We start from the raw sequence: 22,311 nt of genomic DNA on the forward strand, positions 1-22,311 counted from the left end.
ACGTGGATACGGCTGAGGATGGGTGATGGATTGGATGGAATTGACAAAGGGGCTAATGCCTTTGAGGAAAGAAGACGCTTTACAGCCATGGATGCTATTGGAATATTCAAATCATGCATACAGCAGCTACTTTGCAATCATGGATGAAGGATGGTGGTTATGATGGCAGCAATCAAGGATAGAATGATGCCTCTACTTGTTTCGCACCTACCCTATTCAATCATTCTCCCCTTATCATATTCAATTGATAAACAGGCACAGTGTGCTGCGTATTCTTTGACTTTTTATTGGACGAAAATTGGATTCAACATAATATGGGTATCGTACTATCAGCTTAGATGTGCAAAGTGTGGATCACTTTATTAGTTTTTGGATTGAAAGGAGCATAGATGCAGAGTCTCAAGTACTCATGCTTTTGATCTTCATTCAAGCTACTCATAATAGGATTGTTGCTCATAGCGTTTGCTGATTTGAAGATGCTAGCTCCTGCTACTCCTTTCATAAACCATGTGACGTATTCATCGGTAAAGGGTTGTATGCCTTTTGGTGATGGTATGTTGTTGAGAGATATGAATCGCTTCTTGCGGCTCTCATGCTGTGCTTCCATTTGATCGTATTGTTGACGTCTCTCAACGCTGTCAGGACCACCAAGGAAACGCAGAGTAATGATCGACTTTGATGATGGCTGTCCTTCCATACGATCAACCTCTTTCGATGCCTTTTTCCTTGTAGATGAAGCAATCATTCTTAAAGAGCCTTGTTCTTGATCCTGATCCTTGATCCCTAGTCTCTCCATAGTGCTGTTGTACTTGAGACGTATATCGCTCAGCCATGCTATCAACCTGGCAGTGTCGCTTGGTCGGGTGCTGTCTTTCATCTTCCTCCTGACGATCATCTCCAACACTTGCATAGCACATAGGCAAAGGAATAGCGCATTGCACTTAGCCGTCTGAGGATTGGGACCGTATTTTAAGTCACCAGGCGTCTCGAATTGGCAATAGTAGGGCGTAATCGGTTGCACTGGTGCCGTATCGAACAATGGAAGGACTACCAATACGGTCGCCATATCGTTTGTAAAACGAAGTGCTTGGATGATCTACATCAATCATGGTCGCCATATCACCATAACTATCCGGAGATGAAAATTCGGTAAAGAATCGTTCTCTCGCATCTTCGTTGCTGCAAAGCGGATCAAAAGCATCAAGCTGGAAAAGAGTATACACCTTTGCTGACGTTGCTGTAATAATGATTGGTTGAACCACCTTCAGGTATCGCGATGCATATAAGATTGATGGTAATAAAGGCTGAATTGGGTGGGTGCTGTGCAAGTCAAAGAAGTGGAAAGATGTGCATCCATCAGAGTTTCACCCACGACAATCGACAAATTGGGCAAAGATTAGACCCATGCAAAATTGGCAAAGACTAGACCCATGCAGATCTCAACAGCTTCAAAGAACTCAAGGACTTCCGCTCTCATAACTCTGTAGGGGAGCTCCTTTCTCATCATCACATTGGTAGTTGCCTCAGTATCGCAGTATTGTTCAGGAATTGTCATAATAAAATATCCAGCAATCGAGATGATGGCTCCGGCATACAAGTATACCATCTTTGGATGCTCTGCCTCATGAAAATACCATTGACATCATAGTGACGTGTGATTTTTTCAAGACTTTAGTGGATAATGAACTTTGTATGCTTGTTTAAGGGTACCCAATGTCATTTGCCGTTCTCTTCCAGGGGATGTAACCGAAAAAGAAACCCCCTTTACCGAGTTAAATGCGGGATCATCAATCGATTATTTGACTTTCGTATTTTTATTACGACATCAGTTGCCATGCCAACAGGACGTCCTTATATCACCCCTAGTTAAGGGCGACTTAGAAAAATTTCTCCGATTATGCAGCCCCTACTTGAAAATCGGCTAAGTCAGCACGCTCAAACCTCCAACAGGGTATTCTTCTTTACCACCTTCTTTATTCATCGTATACAACGACTCTGTTCACGCCTTCCACCTCTTGTATACCGTCTTGTCACCATTCAGACTTCTCCATTGTCACCCTTAACTCCATCTGGAACTCTCCTTCTATATGCATCGCGTGTCTTTGGCTGGTTTCTTGTCACCACACGTCCTTCTCAAACAACACTTTTTACAGCACTCCATACCACCGACGTGTCATACGCCTCTTCACTACTGTTGCAATGCACTTTACAAACACATGCTCGTCGACCTCATTGGTTCCATCTTGCTCGCCGTCGTCAACGCCTTGCCACCAAAACCTCACACAGCGTACCAGCTTGGGTTAAGACGATAAACCAAATCGAGGTCATAGAAGTTTTCTTTGCAAGGTTGATATCATGCTACTTGTGGAAGTCTTTATTCAAGGCGTTATTGGGCTGGTAGGTGTTGGATCACTGGAAGGAGGTATGCACAAAGGTACGGTATTGGGGATATGATGATGGAGATGGCTCTATTGATGATGATGTTGCGTGGTGGTCGCGTCTTCTTTTCAACTCGCGTTTTTTATCATCTAGCGCTGGAGACTACTACGTAATGCTATGGCTATATACAAGAACATGCATGGGATCGTCTGCAGCCAATTTAGGATACATGACAGGATTAGAATAATGTAGGAATGAATAAAGGGTTTGTTAAAGTAAGCATGAAACTACGCTATGTTCATAAATGGTTTTCGTGGTAAAAGGAATCATTTTCAATCATTCAAAAGACCATCATAAAGCATGAACCTATATATAATGTCAAACAGAGGATGTTCCACGGCATTAAGCATACCTTGTTTAGTGATGCTACGCAATGGCAATCATCTTTGAAGTAATTCAGGTTGGAGGATACTTGGTTTAAATAAGTCAACATGGAGTACTCCTGGTTGACAAACGCAAATGAGGAGTACTCTTGGTTGACAACATTCAACCAAGTATCCTCCAGTTTTTCTATCATTGAATGACGTATGTTTAATCCCGTTGCTCATCCTCTGTTTAAGATCTCGAAGCACATAACTTATTATTGGGTTTATTGTATTGAAATGGATCCTTGGTACAACGAAAACCATTTATGAACGCAGCGTACTTTCATGCTTACTTTAACAAAAGCCATTTTATTCACTCATACACCATTCTAATCCTATCACGTACCCTAAATTGGCTGCAGCCCATTCCATCCATGTCCTTGTATATAGTCATAGCGCCACATAGCTTCAGGGCTTGATGATAAAGAAGAGCAATAGAAAACAAAACGCGATCACCACGCAACCCAATGGTATCATCATCATATCCCCAATACCGTACCTTTGTGCATACCTCCTTCCAGTGATCCAACACCTACCAGCCCAATAACGCCTTGAATAAAGACTTCCACAAGTAGCATGATATCAACCTTGCAAAGAAAACTTCTATGACCTCGATTTGGTTTATCGTCTTAACCCAAGCTGGTACGCTGTGTGAGGTTTTGGTGGCAAGGCGTTGACGACGGCGAGCAAGATGGAACCAATGAGGTCGACGAGCATGTGTTTGTAAAGTGCATTGCAACAGTAGTGAAGAGGCGTATGACGTGTGGGTGGTATGGAGTGCTGTAAAAAGTGTTGCTTGAGAAGGACGTGTGGTGACAAGAAACCCGCCAAAGACACGCGATGCATATAGATGGAGAGTTCCAGATGGAGTTAAGGGTGACAATGGAGAAGTCTGAATGGTGCTAAGAACGTATACAAGAGGTGGAAGGCGTGAACCGAGTAGTTGTACAAGAAGAATAAAGAGGGGTGTGAAGAAAAACAAGCTGTTGGAGGTGGAGGAGCTTGGTGACAGTAGATTTTCTAAGTCGAGGCTGCATAATCGGAGATTTTTCTAAGTCACCACTAACTAGGGGTGATATAAGGACGTCCCCATGCCAACACGCTCTCTAGTCACTTGGTTGTTTCACTAGTATGTGTGATACCCAAATGAATATACGTAGCAAATACAACATACTTGGATCAAGCTTACCACACAAGACAAGGAAAGCATCGATAGGATACATCCAAAAGGACTTGTTCTTGTATTGCTGTAGCTCACCACCATAGTCCTTCACCTCATCAACCACTTGCTTGCATCTTGAGCAGATATCCTTTCACATGGCCTTGTACTTGAGCAGCTTCTTCACCACAATCATCATCCACAAAACTTCCTTGTTGGTCCATGGCGCCATCATCATCAACAACATCATCATCATCATCCAGACGTCGTCTACACCATCATTGTTCGTAGTGATTGCACAAGGCTCGATATCCACAAGCAAACCGGATGGTGGTACACTTGGTCCCTCAACTTCAATATCTCTAATGGGTTGGTCATTGGTGTTGTCATTCGTCATGAGGGCAGGAGTTGAAGGTGGTGGGAAATGACAAGACCGAATTGCTGGGCGTTGCCGGTTGAAAGGAAGGTGATGTCAGCAATCGTGTACCAGATTCCTTTGTTGTTGGATGGCGAGCTTCATGTCCCTGATTGCTCTTTGCCCCTTTGAACATCCTGTTTGCTCACCAGTGCAGAAGTGAAAAATAATGAAAATAAAGAAGTCGACTTTTATAAAACGCGTTGTACCGCTATCCTAATGCGTTTCATGCAACAGCGTTGCACCAGCTGCTGGTTACTATCCCCCTTTCTCATTGGCCAAAGCTTTACTATTCAGCATTCTTATTCATAGTACCTCACAATTTTATTGACTGCCACGACCCCAACCACGCTATCCCTGCCCGCAATAACCAACATATCACGTGCTCTCAAAGTCTGTGGTCAGCGTCTATATATGTAACGCTTCCCAAGATGGCGATAAATACTCCCGTTTTCATATCATATTTGCCAACTACCATACATAAAGTGTCTATCATGTATGTAATGTCGTCTCTGCTTTATGAACACAATAATGATGATGACTACGATACAAAGGTAAATGAAGGAGGTGGGAGAATCTATTACTACTGCGCTTGAAATTCCCATGTCATTGGATTGCGATTGATTTTGCCTTTTCGGTATGACATCCACAGATAGCGTCTCACGATGCAAGGTAAATGATTGAATGATGTATACGTAACCCCGAAATTACACTTGCTGTTCTTTCTGTTGTGCTTGTGCTGCACTGGTGAATTGGCTCCTTTGCGATATGGATACCGGATGCTGTAGTATTCACAAGGTTCAATCACGGCACATGAGACCTCGGATAGTTGTTTCACCGGGTTATCGTTGAAATGTGTGATCATGCCATTCATCAATTCCCTACTGTCGAAAAACCAGGCATCGTTGCTCAAGTTGTTGGGGGGATCGCCACGACCTCGGCCATCATTGATGATGCTTTTGTCCACGGCCATTAGCAATAAGAAATCATCCGACGTGTCGACTGTGCCATATACCATCCCAAGCGATCCAGGTACGCGATCTGAAATGTTCTGGTGCTGGTGTTGATTGAGTATAATAGCTGCATCGTGTTGTTGTATTTCCATATGCTCATCCAAGTGAAGTGCTTCAAATATGTCATGTAGGTACAATATTCGGAAATACTGCAATCCATGTTGCTGTGATGTGATGTTTTGGTCCAGGATGCTGCAATGGTGCACTGTGTTGTGTAGCTTGATGAAACGTTGTTCACAACTGGGGCATCTCGCCATGATTGGTAACTTGTCCATAGCCATCCACTTTTGAAAATCACCCAATTTTTGGCCCATGTCCTTGATCAAAGCAATTGCATTCTTGTCACGATCTGCTCGGTCGCTGTATACTCCAAAACGCCGTTTTCTCAAGTATTCTTCTCTCTCATCTTCGTTCAAGCCAGTCATTGGATTGTTGCCCATAGCGTTTGCTGATTTAAAGATACTTTTTCCAGCTGATCCTTTCATAAACCAAGCAAGGTATTCATCGGTGAACGGCTGCATACCTGCTGGTGTTGGCGTGTCGTTAATGGAGATGAAACGCTTCTTGCGGCTCTCATGCTGTGCTTGAAGTTGGTCGTATTGATGTTGCCTCTCAACGCTGTCAGGGCCACCAATGAAACGCATGGTGATGATCGACTTTGTTGGTGGTTGATTCTCTTCCATGAGATCAACTTCTTTCGATGCCTTTTTTTTCCTTTCAGCAGATGATGTCATTCTCGAAGATCCTTGTTGCTGGTCAAGGTCCTTGATCGATTTCTTCACCTTGTCAAGTTCTTCTTTGATGCCCAATTTGCTGATAGTGTTGTTGTAATCCAATCGTATATCACACATCCAATCAATCAACTTGGTGGCATCACTTGGTCGTGTGCTGTCATTGAACTTCTTCCGAACTACCATCTCCAACACTTGCATGGCGCATAAGGAAAGAAAAATTTCATTGCACTTGATGACTTGTGATCGAGGATCATACTTCAATGCTCCTGGATCTCGAATTGGCAATAGTAGAGCAAAGTCGGTAGCACCGGCGCCGTATCGAACAATTGAGAGATCCCCAATACGACTACCATACGAACGATAAAATGCAGTGCTAGGATGTTCAACGTCAACCATGGCCGTCATGTCGTCATAATTATCGGGAGATGACAAGTCGGAAAAGAATCGGTCTCTCGCCTCTTGGTTGCTCCAAAGCGGATCAAACGCATCAAGCTGGAAAAAAGTATACACCTTCGCTGACATCGCTGTAATAATGATTGGCTTCACCACCTTCAAGTAACGTGATGCATATAATATTGATGGCACTAGAGGCTGATTCGGGTGGATGCTGTGCAAATCGACAAATGGTGGCAATAAATCACGAGAGGTGGGCGCATCCAAAATAGTGTGCAGCATGTCAAACATGCTCGTCATGAAATGACTAGCATTGCATATCTCACCAGCCTCGAAAAATCCATATTCTTCTGCTTTCATGACTTTGAAGGTAATGTCTTTACCCATCATGACATTCACAGTGTCTCCAGCTACTGAAGCGTTGGTTATTGATTGGCGCTTCAAGGTGTTGATCAATGCTTTAGATGGTGCTGGCATGATTGTAAGACCATCTTTGGCTGTACGCTTCATGAAATCAACGAGGTCGTTGTAATGGTTGTCCAGCTGCTCAGTGGTTTGCTGTGAAAGTGGACAAGATGCAATGTCTTTTGGATATCCGATGTCTGATGCCACCTTTTTCCATAGCTGCCGGTAGTCAACTGAGGGCGTGTAATCAATAAAAAATCCACCATTGGCCGAGTTAAGTGCAACATCCCCGATGGATTTGATAATGATATCTTCGATGTATCCCAATTCAAGTACTGTTGAGCTGTTATCAAGTCGAAGATTGCATAGCTCGTACATCGACCATGTGAGAGCGCCGTTCGTTGTAACCCAATTCAGCATTCTTGTACCGCCTCCGACACGCTCGTCGCTGGCATGTCGTTCAAAAGCTGTGGATGCTAGCGTGATCCCGGCATACAATAGCGTGATCTTGCAGTTTGTATTCTTCAGATTGTCGATGTGATCGAGTAAAGTTGTGCACCACTCGACATCTGCAGGGAAAGCTTTGCTGTAACGTTGAACGCAGCTTTCAATATCAGCGCTATCACCTGATGCCATGCGAATGTAAAACGTGGCAGCATCGCCATCATCAGTGGGTGTCGATTGATCATTGACTTTCTTCAAGGCTGTAGCATGCGACGTTGGTGAGAATGTCAAAGGGGACTGTATTAAGCTGTTGAATAAAGCATAATGCTGATGGCTGAATGTTGACCAAATCGGATGATCTTCCTCAAGGTGTCTTTGCTGACGAATGGATCGCCTTTTGGTGATTACTTCTTGAACGAAAGTTTTGATGACAGCTGCATCCACCATTTGCAAGGGATGTTGCGTTAAACACATTGTATGGATCAGATCCTTTACACCAAGCATACCTGACTCCATATTCAAACGTGATAGAAGAAAGAAGAGGGGGAAAAGAAATCTGAAACCTTCACACCGAAGCACCTGGCTTTTCAAAGAGAGGAATCTTCCAGCAATGATATAGGAGGTATTGATGATACCAGAACAGTGGAAATCAAGCTTGTTATTACATCACTTGTGGCCAATCATGTATGGCATTCACCTTGTGTATACATGTTTCCCAAAGTCAATGTTGATATCAAGGATCTGTAGTATTATTGGGATCGACACTACCATCACCAAAAGCGAGATAGCCAAAAGCTATCTTTATATGATGTACACCCGATACATAAATCACGAGCACTCTCCACCTAAAACAACAAATAGGGATTTAAAAGATCAATCACTCATGAAAACGATGTATGTGGCGACTGCGGCCATGCCGATTGGGGATGACAAGTGCATAAAAGTGTGGGGGCGATCTTGTGTAACTGAGTCGTGTCACTTGCATGAGAGCTCGTTTTGGCATCTCCTGATACGCGGTTTTCAAAGACTACCTCGTTTCTTTTATCGTTCATCATCGCTATTTCTATTGTATGCTTGCATTCAACACGCTGTAGGAACACGTTCATGCATCGCTATGATATCTTATTATATATAAAAGGATAAAAGTCTGCACCAGAGGCTAACGATTGTGATATCATCTTTCTTTGCTTTATTGCTTCGTTCTCGTGTATGCTCGTTATCCTTTTGGTATCATTGACACTCCTCATTGCACACACACATATATATCTAGCTCTCATTCAACAATAAACCACTAGTCAGTTACCTCTTGTTATCTTCTCATACTCATTACTGGACTTACCTACCTCCTTGTGTCCCATCACATTTTGCCCTTGTGCTGCTGTCACCGCCAGTAGACATCCTTTGTCCTTCTCGTGGTCATCTTGATCCTTGTTGGAAAGCACCCAGTACGTTCCACGTTCATGCTTCCTTCTCCATCTCAAACCCAGCTCACACTTTCCTGGAAAAATAAAAGCCGTGTATGAGCTATCCATCCTCTTCACCATGCTTTCTCTACTTACCTTTGTTGCGAATATCCTGATCCATCGTTTATGATTGAGTAAAGTATTCGCCTTTCCAATTCCACGAGTAGCGCCCATTCAGTTGTCTAACTCAGTGCTCGTAGTTATTATATGCTTCACGCCAACGTTGCCATGAACATGCTAGTATCCAGCTACTCACCCCCTTTGCTGTTCTGTGTATGTGCGTGCTACACTATAAACCAACTCCAGGGCCACCCATGCGTGTCATGTTGAATAAACCGTTCATCGTTGCAAGGCTGCCATCCATGCTGCATTGACCACCAATCTCCTCCCTTTTGTCTTTTTTTTCTCTCGGCCAATATTGCTATAAAGATACGCGCCGTGTGCTGTTGAGTAATAGTTGGTGTGATATTGGATACCATAGCATATGATTGCCATTCACCTTCCCAAGCTCCAATGCACGCCATGCATTGTTTTGTCTCGCCCATTTGACGCGCCTCATAGTTTCCAATAGTTGTTTTAAAAGGTAGCCGATGAAACAAACAAGTATAGCCGAAAAGGATAACATAAAAGAGGTGTTGTTGGTGTAAGTGTGAAATAAAGCGCGTGTGTATGCAGTAGCAGGAAAAGGGGGATCTTTCCAAGTCCAACCACTCAGCGGGGTAGGAATGAGTGGGTGGGGGATCAAGTCCTGCCGCTCAGCGGGGACAAACCAAATGAATTTTTCAAAAGCCCCACAGCTCAATGGGAGATGAATGGACGTAGCTGTGTTTACGCGTTCCTTTAACTTCTTGAGAACGTCGTACACATCCCAAAAACATTGGGCCGTGTATAAAAGAGATGAACGTTGCCTCCGGTGGGGCTCTAGCCTACCACTTCACTCTGACTAATACATCTACTAAACTACTTGTAGTTGAAATTGCGCTACAATGACCCTCCCAAATCACTTCCTTTTCTCATCATTACATTCTATACCAATTCAGCTACATTATACAACTTTTTCTATCATCCTATGATCACCTTCCTAATTTGGAAATTTACAAACCTACCTGTCAGTTGCACGTCCAATTAAATAAAGAGCTGATTAGCGCAGAGGAAGCGCGTTGGGCTCATAACCCAAAGGCCGGTGGATCGAAACCACCATCAGCTAAATTAGGCAATTGATTAGAATGAATCTAGAAGCTTTTTGTTTTCTTGTTTTGTGGGGTCACGTGATCTTGAGCTTTTATTTTGCGTGTGGATGAATAAACGTTGAGGGGATGTAGAACACCTATGTTGTAGTGTGTGGGCACATTGTAACCATGAGCAAGGCGAACAACAAGGAGCAATTGAGATCATTGTCGTATTTCAAGTACCAATACCATCATCAAGCACAAGGTGACAAGCCAAGGTATCACAACGACCACACTCATCCCGCAAGAGGACACCGAATCATCGTCACACAACCATCCTAGAAACCTATATAAGACATGTTGTAGTTGTAGCTGGCAACAGCAGTTGGATACAGTATATTGATTCTCAACGTACTTTCACTTTCTCTATCATCTTCTTTTTATACGTAATATCTCAATCATAGCATGTATATTTGTATGATTATGCATACACGGTGCACTGCATATACCGGATAATAATGAAGACCTCGTAGAAAGAATCGCTTTATTGAAAGAAAAAACTACTATCGGGTGCGACGGGAGCTATCTTGCTCATGCCACCACTCCTTTTTGGTGTCGACGAATGACCAGTGCCTATCATGGATATCAATGTTGATATGAGATTTGCTGTCGAGGTATGAATACATATGACACTTGAGCGAGCTGATGACCTATTATAAATGTGTATCAATAAATCACTCAAGTGGAAACGTTTAATGATACTTACGTTGAACAGGATCAAGGTTGTGCTCAAAACATACCTTTGACTTAGCGCAAGCAGCCAACTGCCGATCCTTGATCTCTCTCTTGATGAGCCGCGTTTCATCCTCACTTAGCACCTTGCCTGTTCCCTCCTGACATAGACGCCACAATGTTTCCCAAGTAAAATGAATCGCATAGCGTTACCATGCTTGTCTTTGGTAAACCTCGCGATGCTGCGAGGTGTAAAGGTGGCCTTGCTGAAGAGACCTTCAGCATCCAAGGGTCGTCATTGGAGGTCCTTGTTGAAGCCAACGTGTCGACTTGCCTTTGCACCACTTGCATCAGGCCATTCAGGTTTCTCATCATGGTATGCATCTCATCACACACCGAGAGGATGCGATCTGCTACAGGGGCCGGTTGTTGCAGCATCATGGATGGTATGCTGGTGTCTTGAGTATCAAAAAACGATGGACTCATGCCATCTGACGAGCTCAACAAAGAGAACAATGGCTGCAATCATACGTATTAGTCATTGTGTATCCATCCATCTTAATATGCGATACCAATACCTTTTTTCATTTCCATAAAGAAACAATCCAGGCTACGATTTACAGCAAGAAGATGGCATGTATAAGCTGGCCTGGTGCAAGTGGTGTCTTCATCGTCAATCATCAACCATCGATGGTCGTCATCATAACAATCATTGGAATCTTGTATGTCAACGAGATATAGGATTCATCAAGCAGCATATTGGAAGAAAAAAGTATCCGATCCTTGCTCGTGTAGTCGTCGTTATCATCGCTATCGCGATCACCATCGTCTCCGTAAGCAAAAGAAAACGCCTATACGACGGGAAGGATGACGAGCTCTTGCAAACCCTGTTTTACCCTCTTGATGACCATGCTCTTCCAACAAAAAGCCTGTCCAATAATAGCAACATTCATAAATACAATAAACATCGTCATTGTTTCTTCGTTACACCTGCCTTTTTCGTATACATAAAGAACCGACGCCATGATGTAGTCGAGCAGAGGAGAAACAAAAGTCAAATGAGCCAACATGGTCCTTGAGATCGAATCTTGATGTCTATACATGCTAGCATGTCAATGGAGCAAGCTCTTCTGCTGCATTGGGTTTGGAATGTACCGGTTGCACCAAACGTGGAGTGGCATAATAAAGAACACGAGCGGCGATATCACTATGGCAACGGCACTTGCACACACTCCTTCCTATGGGTTTTCAGTGTATGTTAATACCTCGCAACCAACAAAAGCACTCTTTTATCATACATTACCTTGACGGGGTTGCCTTGAATGGGGTAAAGGAAAGAAGGGTGAAGCGTTGTGTCCCCAAATTTAGTTTCCGTGGTTGGGCTGTCGGCAAGTTAAATCTCACTCACTCCACAATGATACAAATACTACTTGTAAATAAAAGGATCCATTATTGCGTAAAGCAGTAAAAGGAGTCATTTCATACATGATAATGATGCATATAGTGCTGGCAGACAAGAGCATCATACCGTAATGACCTTTATACCGCCCGAATAGGGTAGGTCTATGCTACAATGACAACTTCTCGTTACAATCAAAAGATACATATATCCAAATCGTCTTTATTCTATTCCATGAAACCTTGCAATACTCTACCAGCTAATAATCCCAACTTTTCAATAGTATAGCCTCCTTCTTGAACAAAGAGCACCTGACGACCTGTGGTACTCTTGCTATTCTTGATCAATTTACCCATCTCAAAGTAAGTCTCCACCTTTTTGATACCCTTCATGCCAGCAACAGGGTCCTCATGCCAAGTATCCAAGCCCATGGAGACAATGACAAACTCTGCACCAAAGTCAATGACAGCCTGGCTTTGCAAGACACCTTTAAGATTCTCGAGATAAATTTCATCGGTAGTCGTCTTGGGATTCAATGGGATATTGATATTGTAGCCTTTTCCTTCTCCTTCGCCAATCTCCTCTGTACTGCCGGTAAAGAAGGGATAATCGGGATAGCCATGCAATGACACATACATCACCGAGGGATCATCATAAAAGATATCTTGTGTGCCGTTTCCACTTAAAGTCGTGTGTTAAAATCCATTCATCAACACGTGTAGTTGTCCAAACTTACTGATGATGATCGATATCAACAATGAGCACCTTCTTTCTCGATGAGGATGATGAACGTGCTGAGGGCTTGGGAGCACTGGGAATGAGCGAATTCTTTTCATCATATTCGAGAGCCTTGACCATGGTATCCATTTCCTCAATTGTGTAATCTTGAACAAATCGCGTGACAACAGCAACATTGTTGATAAAGCAGTAGCCTGTATGCGACATCACGTGAGCACACCCTATCAATCAACCTTGCATAAATCACTTACCGCCTGCAACATTGCATGTAGCATGATGTCCAGGGGGTCGACACAAGGCATAGATCGAGGGTGATTGTTCCTTGAGAAGCTTGTGGGCGGCGGTCATGGCAATCTGTGCCGAAACATAGGCAGCACGCCAAGTATCTTGATATCCACATAAGCTTTTTGATGATCATGTAACGTTTAATAGATCATACCTTTCATAAAAGCAACCGACATGTCAAATGTGTAATAGCCAATGCGACCCGTGGCAGTTTGGTTGACATTCTTTTTGAGCACAGCAGGATCCAATTTGCCCACCACATTGGAAAGAACAAATGCCTCGCCGGTTGTACCTGAAGCAGGCATACCATCCTTGACCCAGTCTTGATGGATAGTCGAAAGGAACTCGATATAGTCTTGCTCATGGACTTGGACAATGGGGGTCAATGAGTAATCTTGGGGTGAAATGACATTGAATTGGTTGGGTTGGCTGTCAATGAAGGCCTTGATAGAAGCAAGACGTGCAGGGGATTCTGAATAAGGTTGTCAATACCAAGGCGGGTGAATATGAATGTGTGCATTTACCAAGGTATGGTTTTGCTTCTCCTCGTGTCACCTCGGTGGGTGGATCATGCAACATGCCATCGGGGGAATAAACCACTTGCATTGTAGGATTAGAAACCATGTTAAGAAAAGTGAAAGAAAGACGCGTTGATACAATTTCCACCCTGTGGATGCATCGCATTAAATAAGCGATAGGGTTGCCTATGGCCACATGACCGTGTCAGAAATCCATCATCACGGCGGCTGCAACCGAAAATCCATGTCACACACACTCGTCCATAACGCATATACATCGCTATAATACTCACTCTGATGGGGGTGAACAATCAATCAAGTTTTATTATATGTAATGACCACCATCGTTCATTGTCCTCCTCCACAAGCTGGCTCCATCATTGATTGTTTGATATAACATGTGCATTTGATGCCGTTGTATTGCCCCAAAGATGCTTGCATCGGAAATCTCAAAAGGCATTTAATTCATTGGCTATGGAAATTGACGATTGTCCAACATGCTGACAAGCGTCAGCTATCGTCGTCAAAAGGAGATATAGAAGTCCTGCACATAGTATAATCCTTTTATTGCTTCATCATTGCTACGTAAAAGCGACACAATGACGCACAACAAGCCATGGTAATCATTATTCAATGATAAATGCTAGGGTAAGCTGCCTTGTCCATGCATAGCTTTGATCTGATTTCAAGTTGCCGTGGGAACAGTAACGACTAATGAAGCGCGCGCATGAGCCGGAATTCCTTCACTATCTTGGTGTTACATAGCTGATAGGCCTTCCCCTACAACATTACAAACTTAATGTGTAAGCAATCCTCACATGATATCGATTCATAAAGAGCTTAATGGAGGACATTGTCTCGGAAGGAGTAAACGGGACCTGTGTCTATTGTTAGAACCAATTATCATGCAAGTGGTGCTGGTGATGAACAAGCCACTGCTGGTGGTGGTTGTGAGTACTACCACGTTGCTGGGAATTGTAGGCACGCGGCATCTCGCGTTTCACATCCATCATCAATCACCATGACTTTGGGCAACGTATCTGAAGTGAGGTTTGTATCTTGTCTATTGCACACTTTTATTCAACCCAAACACGACTCATTCTGTTGTTCTAGCGAGTATGAGCTCAAGCGACAACGACTCATTGAAGAGAACAAGAAGCTCCTGGAAGAACTTGGACTTGCAGGCGATAATGAACGGATCGCTCCCATTTCAGGTCACAAGGTAAAAAGAACTACCCATGACATTGGCTTGCTTCAGTGCATTGACCATGGACTATAGAGCGATGACCCACCTCCTCGAAAGAAGGCACGCTCGCACCCCAAAAAGTTATCCAAAGCACCTCCTGCACCTATGCGCACTTCACGACGACTCAAAGGCGAGGCACCTGATGACACAGTAAGTCTCTTTTTTCCTCTGTTGTAGTCCACTATTTGACGTGTATTCTAGGTCGATATCGAAGCGTTCCTGGATCAAAATGACAAGATGCGACAAGCTGCTATTGCACCAAAGGTCCAATTTTCCGAAGAACAACAGCCATTTGACCCAGCTGTCATTAGTGCTCCAGTGACATTAGGTAATCATCCCAAAAGTCATTATACCTTTTGCATGGCAAAATGACACACTCTCGTCACATAGTATCGATAGGAACCACCATTTGGTCTCTGGGAGAGTTATATACGGGAAAAGGACGATCAAAATACTGGAGTGGACGTGGTGTATGTATGAAATGGATCCAATACGGCAATATCACTCAATCAGGACACCGTAGTGCCGATACAGACATCCTTATCCAATTGGATTTCGTGCATCAAAACAACATTTTGGAAATACATACCACATGGCCATTGAGAAGGGTGAGGATGGACCCGTTTTCAAGGTAACGTAAAAAGTTCATCCTCATCTTCTTGTTATTGACATGTTGATGGAATAATGATAGGTTCAAGTGAATGAGAGCAAGACTATTTTTGAAGGAGCAACACCAACAGCACCGTGGACTGAGGCATGCAAAAAGAGCAAATCACAAGGTACACGCGTAAGCGGGCCATTGGTAAGTGATGGATGATGATGATGATGATGGGCGTGTATGGTTTATCTCAGGCTAATGATCCTTTATTAGTTTTACGGGTTTTCAGATCTTGTTACAATGCGCATGATTGAACGTATGGAAGGCTATGAACTTGCGGGGGAACCTGAAATACAAGAAGAAGCTAAATGAGTGAGTGGATACCAGTATGTAAGCCATTGGATATCTTTAGAAGAGTTGGAATACATAAACCAGCGTAAAGCGTATTACATTAAAAGGAGTTGGATCAATTCATGCAATTGTTGGTTGACAACAAGGGGTGTTTAATTTCCTTGGTTACAACTGATTTTCCCACGGTAGCCATAGTCAAACGCGGCCGCTCGCACATTCATTATCTCGTTATCCTCTTTCACTCTCTCTCACACACACTCACACACTCACTATGTTGCGTACTTTTTGCCGTTTGCCACGAACCGCTGCCATTGCTACGCGTCCTTTAACCATTGCCCGTGGCATTCACGCCGAATCAGCTGGTGCCAAGGAAGCCTACATTGAGCGTTTGACAGGTGACCAAGAGGGTATTGCTGTTCTCAAGCTCGACCGACCTGCTGCACGCAACGCATTATCTATCAAGTTGCTTCGTGAATTCCGTGAAGCTCTCGAAGAGATCCGATTTTCTAGGTACAAAGGAGGTTGTGTGTGTGATGAAACGCGCTTCATGCATTAACATGTTGGATAGTGATGCACGTGTGCTTATTGTTCAGAGCTTGGTCAAGGGTGTGTTTTGTGCTGGTGCTGATCTCAAGGTGGGTGGTTGGGGAAGCAAGCAAGGATCATTATTATACATGGATTAATCGTACATGGTGATTGGATAGGAACGTGCTACCATGAATCCCACTCAGGTTACTCAATTCTTGCATTCACTTCGTCAAGCTTATCGCGACCTTGAGGTAGGTAGTAAGAGAAAAAGGATTTGATGTATTGGATATTGAGGATGACGATATTATAGACACTTCCTATCCCTACGATTGCTGCTATTGATGGTGCTGCTTTGGGTGGTGGATTGGAAATGGCATTGTCTTGTGATATGCGCATTGCTGGTAACACGTCATCCACTTGACAAAACAATATGGGGTACTTATTGAACGTATGTGTAGGTCCCGGTGCAAAGATTGGTCTTCCAGAGACTAAGCTTGCCATCATTCCAGGGTAAGGAAGAGTGAGGGAGCAATGGTGTATATATGTGTATACTTATTGTGCATGTAGAGCTGGTGGTACTCAGCGATTGACCAAGTTGATTGGCCCTTCCAAGGCTAAAGAGTTGATCTTTACTGCACAAGCATTGGATAACAAGCGTGCACATGAATATGGTATGGGAGTATGCTGAATGTTGGAGGTTGCAGGCATTGACAAGTACATTGTAGGCATTGTAAATTATGCAGCAGAGGATAATGCATATGATCGTGCAGTGACCCTTGCAGAGAGCATTCTTCCTCAGGCACCCCTTGCACTTAGAGCAGCCAAGATGGCAGTGGATCGTGGAGCCATGATGGACATGTGAGTATTGAAAAGCAGCAAAGAAAAGAGACGTGTGTGTTGACATTGGAATCAATGATTTATTAGGGATGCTGGTCTTGAGATTGAACAAGCCTACTATGCACAAATTATTCCTACTGAAGATCGACTAGAAGGATTGCGTGCTTTCAAGGAAAAGAGAAAGCCAGTATACAAAGGTCGCTAGATTCTATAATGTTGCCAATAAAATCAACCACTTGTTCCTTACTCCGCTATTCTTTCCTCTTTCGCGAACACGCACACGCACACACACGTTTACACGCTTATGGCTGACGACACCGATCCGCGCTTCCTTATCCATCAGACAACACACATGTACTTGGGTGAACCCATTCACTTCCAGGCAGTGCAAATGAACAAGTCGCTCTTTGTTTGGGCGGGAAAGCAGCAAGCCAACATGAAGGATCTCTCCATTGCCATGCCTGCTTTTGGCAGCCAAGTGAGTCAAGGAGGTATACCATAATGGCGTGTATCACTTACGTCTCCTATAGGCCAATCCAGCAGTGACCACCGTACTTGGACAAGATGTCTCTGAACAAAGTCGCAATATTGGCAGAAGATTGGGTAAATAAGGGGGGAAGGGGAGGAGGTGGTGTTTTTATCCATCATGAGATACTAAAGCATGATACCGTTGTAGCCTCCAAGTATGGGATGCAGTTTTTTGTATCGTTGGATATTGGTAGTCAGGATGAAATGTTGATTGCATTTACGGAAAAGAAGTTGTCAGAATTCATAAAGGGGTTGTTGACTTGAAACGTGAGAAATCGATGTGATTGTCAGGCCAAGGTGTGATTGGTGGGGGATACTGGGGCATGCATAATCAATCATCGCCCGATCGATTTAGCCCTTTACAACGACCAAATAGTTCATTTAGCTCCTACTGCTACTGCATCCCGATATACATACTGATGCAGATGGACATGATGTAATTGAGAAGGATGAGAGAGGGAGAGAGCGTGTATGTGTGTATGTGTATCGTGTCGTTGCGTGTGATCGAGAGGGGTGTATTGTAATGTTAATTCCCGATATTTAGAGTACTTCATTCGGCTGACATTGGCTTTTATTACTACTCTCTTCTCCTCCTCCTCCTCTTTTTCTTTATCTGTCACTCTTTCTCTTTTTCTCTCCCACACACGCGCATAATGACCACGAGTATCAATACAACCGACTCATTCGACGATGAAGAGGATCGCCCCGTCTGCACTCACCAAGAGTCATCACTTGGAATCAGTCAAGCTCTCAAACCCTCAGGCACTGCTTCAAAGCGTGATTCCAGAGTCAAGACCTCATTGCGAGACGAGACACTTCCAGAGGCCTCTGAAACAGACAACCTTTTCATTTGGGCTCGTTTCTATATCTCATTGTATTATAACAAGGTCTGTATAGATAAAATACATCTTATTGAAGACGACTCATTGTCTCGGGTAGATCATGGTTGGCCTTTTTGGTTGTATGAATGGATGGTCATGGTACAATAGGTAAAGAGAGAAACAACTATAACGTACATATGTGTGTGAGTGCTCATGTGGTCTCTTGCATATCAGAATCGATCAGCATGTTTTAATAGGCGCGTTACCAACACCGACCCACATCAAACAACTAACGTCGCGTGAACGAGTGGTTGGCATCATCAATCTATGTGCAGAGTTCCCAGGATACCATCATTTATACGATGAATTGGGCATTCAACAAATCCGATTGATCACGAGCGACTTTACTATTCCATCATACGACAATATCGAACAAGGTGTTGACTCTATACTCAAAATCATCCAACAAGAAGATGACCAAGGCTCCGTATACATTCATTGCAAAGGTATATATACGATGGGACATGCATATTACGTGCTAGACTAACAAAATCCACCACTTTAGCTGGTCGTGGAAGGAGTGCTGCCATAGCTATTTGTTACCTGTTACGAGTATACCAGCTCAATCCATCCGAAGCACAAGAGACACTTTTGCGATGTCGACCGCAGGTTTGTTTTGCGTGTAAATGAGTCATGGACAATTGATTGATGGACGACAATGGCAGGTTGATAAGGATTTATTTCAAACGGATGAAGTGCGAATGTATTACAAGGATCTCGTTACTCTCGCCGAATCAGGAAGAATATCACGTATACCTTGTCCCATTTAATCCCTGTCCTTTCTTTTTACTATACAGCTTACAAGTAATAATTTATTCGCCAATGGATTGTTCAATTATTATCGGGTGTTTGTGGTGGTGGATATGCATGCACGATTTCCAAGACCAGCATCTTTGTTTTTTTCGAAGCATTCTGGAACAGGTGATAGTATGATCTCTTGGTGCCCTAATAGTCAAGCTCAATTGGTTTTGCACAATGGTCAAATAGCAGCAACATGGCTCCAGATTAGAATTGAGGTTATTAAGCTACGTTTATGATCATACAAATAAACAAGCGATAACATGAAAAAGTGCTGTGTGCCTTTGTCCCAGAGATCGTGCTCCACTTTGTTTTCCAAAAAAGGATTGAAATTCTCTATTGATCCGCTTTAGGTCTAGTTCATCCAACTAAGCATTGGGTCCGCCATTGGAGAGGTTGTCTTCAGGCACAGGACACGGTCATGTTCGGTGTGCATAATGCCTCTTTCGTTTGATCCCAAATGTTGCACCATAATGGCAGGTCGTGTTTGATTGAAGCCATGCCGGGGTTAAAGCCTAAACATAGCCTGACAATGGCAAACCTCTTTTTGATGGCAATGAAGTAATGGGGATAACAAATGATGAATGACTAAGAAAGTATCGGGTATTGATGTTATTGTTTGGCGATGGATATTATCGCACTCTACTTATTTGGCCATGTCGTCCGGAGACGATTTATGCATGAACAATCATCATACTTGGATACTAGGCAAATTTAACCTTGGTTTTGGATGTCTCACCATCTTATGAGGCCATGCACAACCTATTAAACCATGCATCCTTGCAACATTACCAGCAGAGATTTACCACTCTCCTCACCTCTGCACGGGAATAGACACCCACAACACGCCCAACAAGGTGCACATTAGACAAGAAGATTGTCTTTTAGCACACGCCACATCTCTCCTTCTTCCATCGAACTTTTATTCTCAAAGTTCAAATCTCTCTGGGTATGGTGGATAATCCTTTTTGAAAGCCTGTGGATTAGAACCATGTATGTATGATACATGATGATGATGAGTGTTGACCTTTTGTGAGGGGTTCATTGTCTTCATGCATTCATTGTGGTATTGGACTCTTTGTAATTGATCATATTTTTATGGATGTCTTATGAATCATATGCTAATACTAACACACATCCCGTTCGATAGAGCTATCTCTCATGATGCATCGTCCTGCGAATGTTGGATTCGGCGGCATAATAATCTACTATCGGCGGCTGAAATTGACACGGCGCATTGTCCTGGTCATCTCCATCCAGTTGCTCGTGTGAAAGACACCCCCTCTTTTTACCCACCACGCCATCTTGAGATCCAACATTGAATCACCTGTGTCCTTACTGCCAACTGCATACGAGCAAATCAGAAAAGCTTCTCAACCATCTACACACGCACTGCACGATTACCTGGAATCACGACAACGAGCGTTGTAAACCTTCAGCACAATCTACCACCTTTCTCCTGCATTTCGATTGCCACTTTCGTATGGTCTTTAAGCGCTTTTGGATGATGAGTATACCGCTATAATGGTAGTAAGTTGTTCCTTCGAATGAACGATCAATGGTTTTGATACGCTTTGATAGGCATGTCAGCATACCACAGTGCAAGGTTCCTATCGTCACAGCAGCCAGCAGCAGGTCGAAGAACGATGATTCTAACGTAAGGCAAGGATGCATCAAAGGAAGATGAGAAGAGTTAACAGGGTTGATTTGAATTGAACAGTGAGTACTTGGTGATCTCCTATGTATTCCAAACAGTAGATCAGTTACCATGGTCGTCCAACACCTCGGTACTTGCTCCAAGATGGCCGCATCCGCTGTTATCACTCTTTCCTTTTTCGGCGAAATCTTTGCATATCAACATTTCGATCCCATCCTTGAGGCAGCTTTTGGTTCGGACAAGCCTTTTATTTGGCAAGGATGATAAAGAGGCGCATTGGAGAAGCAGCGACACATTGGGCAAATGGAGCATGGTTACCGATGCTGAAGAGAAAAAGGCCACCACCGACGTCACCAACGGGATTGTGTAAATTAGCTGGATTGGGTAGTCTTTTCTTTGCAAATGGCACGCTACCAACAATAAGTATGTTGTTTATCATGATCTCGTTCTACTTATCGGAGTGGTTTATCGAGTGCTTGTGATGGGTTAATAAACATTTGATTGCGCCCATATTGAAAGTGGCGTGAGGTTTTACGTTGTTGTTAATAGTCGCAGTCGAGATCATTGACACCATCAATCATTGGGAAATGCAATATGCATACGCAAAATGCAACAGTGGCAGCAAGAGAAGAGCTAACATCTGGTTCATGCGTGGATGGTGTTTGTGGCACGTGCACACGACTTCGCGGCTCAATTTTCTCTCATGGTGAATGAAGGTTTGATGACTACAGTGTTATGAACCGGAAAAGGAAACGTGGGTGTTACGACAACCTTTGTTCTTCGGCATTGTGGCACTTTGCTGTCTCGTAGCTACCCCACAAAAAAAGTATCTCGTCGTCGCAATGCCGACGCATTCACCATTATTGGCTGTATATGCATATAATACAAATGCAGGCAACATCGGCCACTGAAGATCAATGCGGCTCCTACAACAGCAATACTTCACATGAAAAATACAGCTCATGTACGTGAGCATCATGGGATATGCAAGCCGCAGAACCGATCACCCACTCGCTTGCTCTGTCTCTTGGAATAATATTACATGAGCATGTGTGTGGTAAATTCATGTGCAGAATCCCACAAGCGTGCTCATTAGATGAGGTCATACGATGCGAAAAGCAAAGGGCAATCTGCATGTGAACCCCCATCCTCGCCATTATTTATATTCTTTCCCTCTCTTTCCCGTTGTCCAACCCCCTCGTTTTCCGATTTTTAC

General features: G+C 43.5%; 8 protein-coding genes and 1 non-coding gene across 9 annotated transcripts; 6 read left to right on the forward strand and 3 right to left on the reverse strand.

Annotated features, from left to right (window-relative positions):
• Positions 1 to 334: 334 nt before the first annotated feature.
• O0I10_003262 (uncharacterized protein) lies at positions 335 to 1,066 on the reverse strand (the record flags this gene model as incomplete). The annotated part of the gene is made up of 1 exon (XM_058483334.1): positions 335 to 1,066. The coding sequence occupies one exon, from the start codon at positions 1,064 to 1,066 to the stop codon at positions 335 to 337; it is 732 nt and encodes a 243-aa protein (XP_058345953.1).
• Positions 1,067 to 4,961: 3,895 nt separating this feature from the next.
• On the reverse strand, positions 4,962 to 8,951 carry O0I10_003263 (uncharacterized protein; the record flags this gene model as incomplete). The annotated part of the gene is made up of 3 exons (XM_058483335.1): positions 4,962 to 7,856; positions 8,711 to 8,865; positions 8,927 to 8,951. The coding sequence occupies 3 exons, from the start codon at positions 8,949 to 8,951 to the stop codon at positions 4,962 to 4,964; spliced, it is 3,075 nt and encodes a 1,024-aa protein (XP_058345954.1).
• Positions 8,952 to 9,965: 1,014 nt separating this feature from the next.
• Positions 9,966 to 10,037, forward strand: O0I10_003264. The gene has a single exon. It is a non-coding gene; the product is annotated as a tRNA-Met (tRNA).
• Positions 10,038 to 12,357: 2,320 nt separating this feature from the next.
• On the reverse strand, positions 12,358 to 13,759 carry O0I10_003265 (uncharacterized protein; the record flags this gene model as incomplete). Its single annotated transcript, XM_058483336.1, has 5 exons — positions 12,358 to 12,811; positions 12,867 to 13,062; positions 13,120 to 13,254; positions 13,308 to 13,625; positions 13,678 to 13,759. 5 exons carry the CDS (start codon positions 13,757 to 13,759, stop codon positions 12,358 to 12,360), a joined length of 1,185 nt encoding a protein of 394 aa, XP_058345955.1.
• A 933-nt stretch (positions 13,760 to 14,692) lies between these two features.
• On the forward strand, positions 14,693 to 15,887 carry O0I10_003266 (uncharacterized protein; the record flags this gene model as incomplete). The annotated part of the gene is made up of 8 exons (XM_058483337.1): positions 14,693 to 14,721; positions 14,785 to 14,893; positions 14,951 to 15,067; positions 15,119 to 15,245; positions 15,308 to 15,387; positions 15,441 to 15,548; positions 15,609 to 15,719; positions 15,789 to 15,887. The coding sequence occupies 8 exons, from the start codon at positions 14,693 to 14,695 to the stop codon at positions 15,885 to 15,887; spliced, it is 780 nt and encodes a 259-aa protein (XP_058345956.1).
• Positions 15,888 to 16,137: 250 nt separating this feature from the next.
• Positions 16,138 to 17,436, forward strand: O0I10_003267 (uncharacterized protein; the record flags this gene model as incomplete). Its single annotated transcript, XM_058483338.1, has 8 exons — positions 16,138 to 16,376; positions 16,435 to 16,501; positions 16,571 to 16,645; positions 16,705 to 16,795; positions 16,853 to 16,904; positions 16,962 to 17,065; positions 17,120 to 17,252; positions 17,319 to 17,436. The coding sequence occupies 8 exons, from the start codon at positions 16,138 to 16,140 to the stop codon at positions 17,434 to 17,436; spliced, it is 879 nt and encodes a 292-aa protein (XP_058345957.1).
• Positions 17,437 to 17,535: 99 nt separating this feature from the next.
• O0I10_003268 (uncharacterized protein) lies at positions 17,536 to 18,023 on the forward strand (the record flags this gene model as incomplete). Its single annotated transcript, XM_058483339.1, has 3 exons — positions 17,536 to 17,709; positions 17,762 to 17,834; positions 17,908 to 18,023. The coding sequence occupies 3 exons, from the start codon at positions 17,536 to 17,538 to the stop codon at positions 18,021 to 18,023; spliced, it is 363 nt and encodes a 120-aa protein (XP_058345958.1).
• A 389-nt stretch (positions 18,024 to 18,412) lies between these two features.
• Positions 18,413 to 19,410, forward strand: O0I10_003269 (uncharacterized protein; the record flags this gene model as incomplete). Its single annotated transcript, XM_058483340.1, has 5 exons — positions 18,413 to 18,646; positions 18,699 to 18,748; positions 18,815 to 19,086; positions 19,146 to 19,249; positions 19,306 to 19,410. 5 exons carry the CDS (start codon positions 18,413 to 18,415, stop codon positions 19,408 to 19,410), a joined length of 765 nt encoding a protein of 254 aa, XP_058345959.1.
• A 1,611-nt stretch (positions 19,411 to 21,021) lies between these two features.
• On the forward strand, positions 21,022 to 21,465 carry O0I10_003270 (uncharacterized protein; the record flags this gene model as incomplete). The annotated part of the gene is made up of 2 exons (XM_058483341.1): positions 21,022 to 21,095; positions 21,159 to 21,465. The coding sequence occupies 2 exons, from the start codon at positions 21,022 to 21,024 to the stop codon at positions 21,463 to 21,465; spliced, it is 381 nt and encodes a 126-aa protein (XP_058345960.1).
• Between the last annotated feature and the right edge of the window lie 846 nt (positions 21,466 to 22,311).

Source organism: Lichtheimia ornata (assembly GCF_029851405.1).
Source record: "Lichtheimia ornata isolate CBS 291.66 chromosome Unknown scaffold00010, whole genome shotgun sequence".
NCBI lineage: Eukaryota > Fungi > Mucoromycota > Mucoromycetes > Mucorales > Lichtheimiaceae > Lichtheimia > Lichtheimia ornata.